This window comes from Fundulus heteroclitus, unplaced genomic scaffold (genome assembly GCF_011125445.2).
Source record: "Fundulus heteroclitus isolate FHET01 unplaced genomic scaffold, MU-UCD_Fhet_4.1 scaffold_285, whole genome shotgun sequence".
In the NCBI taxonomy this organism is placed as follows: Eukaryota; Metazoa; Chordata; class Actinopteri; order Cyprinodontiformes; family Fundulidae; genus Fundulus; species Fundulus heteroclitus.
This window is the reverse complement of record NW_023396695.1, coordinates 4632-8218: the sequence shown is the minus strand read 5'-3', so window position 1 is coordinate 8218 and position 3587 is coordinate 4632. Positions and strand designations below refer to the sequence as shown.

At 41.8% G+C, this 3587-nt stretch overlaps 1 protein-coding gene and 1 long non-coding RNA gene across 2 annotated transcripts; both read left to right on the top strand.

Moving 5' to 3' along the window:
- Nucleotides 1-535: 535 nt before the first annotated feature.
- Nucleotides 536-1226, top strand: LOC118559442. Its single transcript, XR_004928866.1, has 3 exons — nucleotides 536-678; nucleotides 759-933; nucleotides 1058-1226. It is a non-coding gene; the product is annotated as an uncharacterized LOC118559442 (long non-coding RNA).
- Nucleotides 1227-1247: 21 nt separating this feature from the next.
- On the top strand, nucleotides 1248-3060 carry LOC118559441. The gene is made up of 5 exons (XM_036130163.1): nucleotides 1248-1354; nucleotides 1525-1700; nucleotides 1839-2087; nucleotides 2168-2410; nucleotides 2646-3060. Exons 1-5 carry the CDS (start codon nucleotides 1261-1263, stop codon nucleotides 2970-2972), a joined length of 1089 nt encoding a protein of 362 aa, XP_035986056.1. The 5' UTR covers nucleotides 1248-1260; the 3' UTR covers nucleotides 2973-3060.
- Nucleotides 3061-3587: the final 527 nt, after the last annotated feature.

Here is a 3587-nt window from a genome sequence, read left to right as displayed (position 1 = left end):
CCAGAAAATTATTAAAAAAATTAAAAAACAGGTGACCATGGATGCCTTAAGGGCCCTCAGGGCTACTGACCCCACCCCTCCTCTGGTCTCAGGCCTGGACCTCGGACAGGAGGAAAATCAGCCAGGAACTGAGGTGTCCAAGCCGGATCCTCCAACCTGCCCCAGCTGCTCTAAAATGGCAGAAGAAAACAGGAGGCTTTGGAAGCAGCTTCGGACAAAGGAGAAGTGGCTAAAAAAGGCAAAAGCTAAACTCCACGCATTTGAAACGGTATGTAAAAGTATTTAATATATTCTACCATTTAAGATTATTTACAGATGTTCTTGAATGGCAGCTTCATTTCTACCATTTAAGGTCATTTGCATATGTTCTTAAATGGCAGCTTCATTTCTACCATTTAAGGTCATTTGTATATGTTCTTAAATGGCAGCTTCATTTCTACCATTTAAGGTCATTCACAGATGACCTTAAATGGCAGAATGCTAAACCTTACCCTTTAACCTATAGCAGGCCCTCCAAAAGACGAGCGGTGGGGGGGCCTGTCGAGGCAGACCAGGGGTCATCCGAACAAGTGGACCCCCCAGAAGATGAGGATGAAGACTCATCCTCTGAGGAGCCAAAGAAGGCTGCAAAATCGCGATTCCCATTGAGGGGATTCAAAGATTTTCCTCAACCCATCCGTAAGTAATGTCACTGCTTGTTAAAGTTTTTTCTATTTTATAAACTATACAAGTTATTTTTGTAACCTTTTTTTATTCAGTGGAGTTCATGGAGGAGTACTGGTTACACTTGAGGGGGTCCATCGGGACCAAAAAACACGTGGAAAACCAGAAGTCCAAATTGGGACGGGTAATGTCCTTCCTTAGATTTGTGAACAAGGGAAGGACAATACTCCCCAATTGGACTTTTCTGCAGGACCTTGATCGAGTTCATCAGTAAGTATCTCTCTGTAAATAATCCTAAATGGCAGCTTCATTTCTACCATTTAAGGTCATTTGTATATGATCTTAAATGGCAGCATGTGTTCATGTTGAAGTTAGAACATTTCTTCTTGAGCAGGTGGCCGGCGAAGCTCCTCAGAGAGGGGAAGGCAGAAAACACCACTAGGAATTACCTCCTGAATGTGATGGAGTTCGCGGGCTACTTTCGGGACACGCCACCAAGCACCTCGCGTGTCCCGAAAAAGGCAGTGATTGGCCTCCTAAGAGCAGTGTCCGCTGATATTAAAGAGCTTAAGAAAATGGGTCAACGTCCGCCAGATAATGGTCAAAAAGCGCAAGATCAGAAGGGTGATTGCCAAGGAGGACCTCAGGAGGTGTCAGAGGCAGGCGTGCAGGAAAATCCCCCAACTGCTCGGTAATACTTTTTTAAAATTCTACTATGTTCAAGTACTTACCTGAGTGCCTGTCATTTAGAATCATTCACAGATGATCTTAAATGACATCTTCATTTCTATCCTTTAGGATCATTTACAGATAATCCTAAATGGCAGTCACTTACCTGAGTCTTAATTTATGTTTTTGCAGACACCATCCAGACTGACCCCAGCTCACTCAACATACGCCGGTTCTATGGCTACTTTGGCGTATACCTCGCCAGTATATATGGCCATAGAACCGGCGTGTTGACCAATATGACCCTGGCCGAAGTGGACGAGGCGCGGGTTGACGCCAGGACCGCAGACCAGGGCTTTGTCATTAACGTAAGCATAATGATGTTGTGCCTGCCATTTAAGACCGTTTACAGATAATCTTAAATGGCAGACATGAAGCTGTTATTTATGATAATTCACAGATGACCCTGCATGGCAGGCAACTTACCCTCTCTTTTGGAACCACAGGTGAAAGAGCACAAGACAAATCGGGCTTTTGGGCCAGCCCAAGTGTACCTCACAGTGGAGGAGTTTGGATGGCTGGAGCAGTGGCTCCAAATAAGGGAAACCCTTCAGCCATCCACTGACCTGGTATTTTTCAACGAGAACTACCAGAAGATCAAGAACCTACAACAACACCTCCAGAGCGCATGGGCAGAAATGGGGTTATCAGGTTCCCCCACATTTACAGATTTTAGGACCTCGATAGCAACATATGTAAGTAATCATGTCAGTTTTTTTCATGTGAAAACTTTAAATTAAAGTGAAGTATGTGACACTTTCTATTATCTTTAAAGGCTAGAGATGCATTGTCCCCGGGAACCCGGACAAAGGTCAGCAAAACGATGTGCCATGACACCGCCACAGCGGAGAAATTCTACGCAATGCACCAGACAGCTACACAGCTGTCTGAGCTGCGTAAGAGGTTCCAGGAGGCTACGGACCCGGCAGTCTCAGGTCCCGGGAAAGTGGCGGAGCCTGTCATCCTGGAGTCTTCCAGCGATGAGGGAGAAGGCGAGGGTCCTGTGAAGAAGAAGAGGGTAAGTCTTTTCATTTTAAAAATATGTGGCCTGCTCCGAAATGACAGGTACTTTATGTCTGCCATGTAGGATCATGTGTGCCTCCTCTTAAATGACAGGTACTTACCTTCCTGTCATTTAGGAGCTGGCACACATGATCCTACATGGCAGATGTAAAGTACCTGCCACCTAGGAACATTCACAGATGTTCTGAAATGGCAGACATTTAAACGTCCTTGTCCTTGTTATATTTCAGAGAGTAGCACCCAGGGTTGGTTCCACAAGCCAGGAGTCCCCAGAGGCCCAGGCAGAGTCCACGGAGGCCCAGGCAGAGTCCACGGAGGCCCAGGCAGAGTCCACGGAGGCCCAGGCAAAGTCTCCAGAGTCCCAGGCAGAGTCCCAGGCAGAGTCCCAGGATGAGTCCCAGGACGAGTCCCAGGACACACAGAGGAAAAGGGGCCGACAAAGTCTGTCATTCACACCAAAAAGAAGCCCCTTAATGCTATACAGGTTGCGGGAGCGACAGCGGCGGAGCACACCGCGTGTGTTTCGCCTGAGGGCCAGACAAAGAAAGTTCCAATAATTATTTATTTATTGTTCTTTGTAATATAGTTATTTAATTCTTGATAATGGTGTTATATTTTTTGTAAATAAATGTAAATATTGTTTAAGAAATTATTTATTTATTGTTCTTTGTAATATAGGTATTTAATTCTTGATAATGGTGTTATATTTTTTGTAAATAAATGTAACTATTGTTTAAGAAATTATTTATTTATTGTTCTTTGTAATATAGGTATTTAATTCTTGATAATGGTGTTATATTTTTTGTAAATAAATGTAAATATTGTTTAAGAAATTATTTATTTATTGTTCTTTGTAATATAGGTATTTAATTCTTGATAATGGTGTTATATTTTTTGTAAATAAATGTAAATATTGTTTAAGAAATTATTTATTTATTGTTCTTTGTAATATAGGTATTTAATTCTTGATAATGGTGTTATATTTTTTGTAAATAAATGTAAATATTGTTTTAAGAAATTATTTATTTATTGTTCTTTGTAATATAGGTATTTAATTCTTGATAATGGTGTTATATTTTTTGTAAATAAATGTAAATATTGTTTAAGAAATGTCTCGCTTCATTACTTAAGCCTTACTTTTTGCCTTGGAGTGGCATGCATGGTTTCTATAG

What these genes read in the sequence shown, in the direction of transcription:
- LOC118559441 (XM_036130163.1), top strand. Translation starts at nt 1,261, where the DNA reads ATGGTCAAAAAGCGCAAGATCAGAAGGGTGATTGCCAAGGAGGACCTC. An exon ending in GGACCTCGATAGCAACATAT is followed by an intron (nt 2,088 to 2,167) that starts GTAAGTAATCAT and finishes TTATCTTTAAAG; the next exon opens with GCTAGAGATGCATTGTCCCC. An exon ending in GTCCTGTGAAGAAGAAGAGG is followed by an intron (nt 2,411 to 2,645) that starts GTAAGTCTTTTC and finishes GTTATATTTCAG; the next exon opens with AGAGTAGCACCCAGGGTTGG.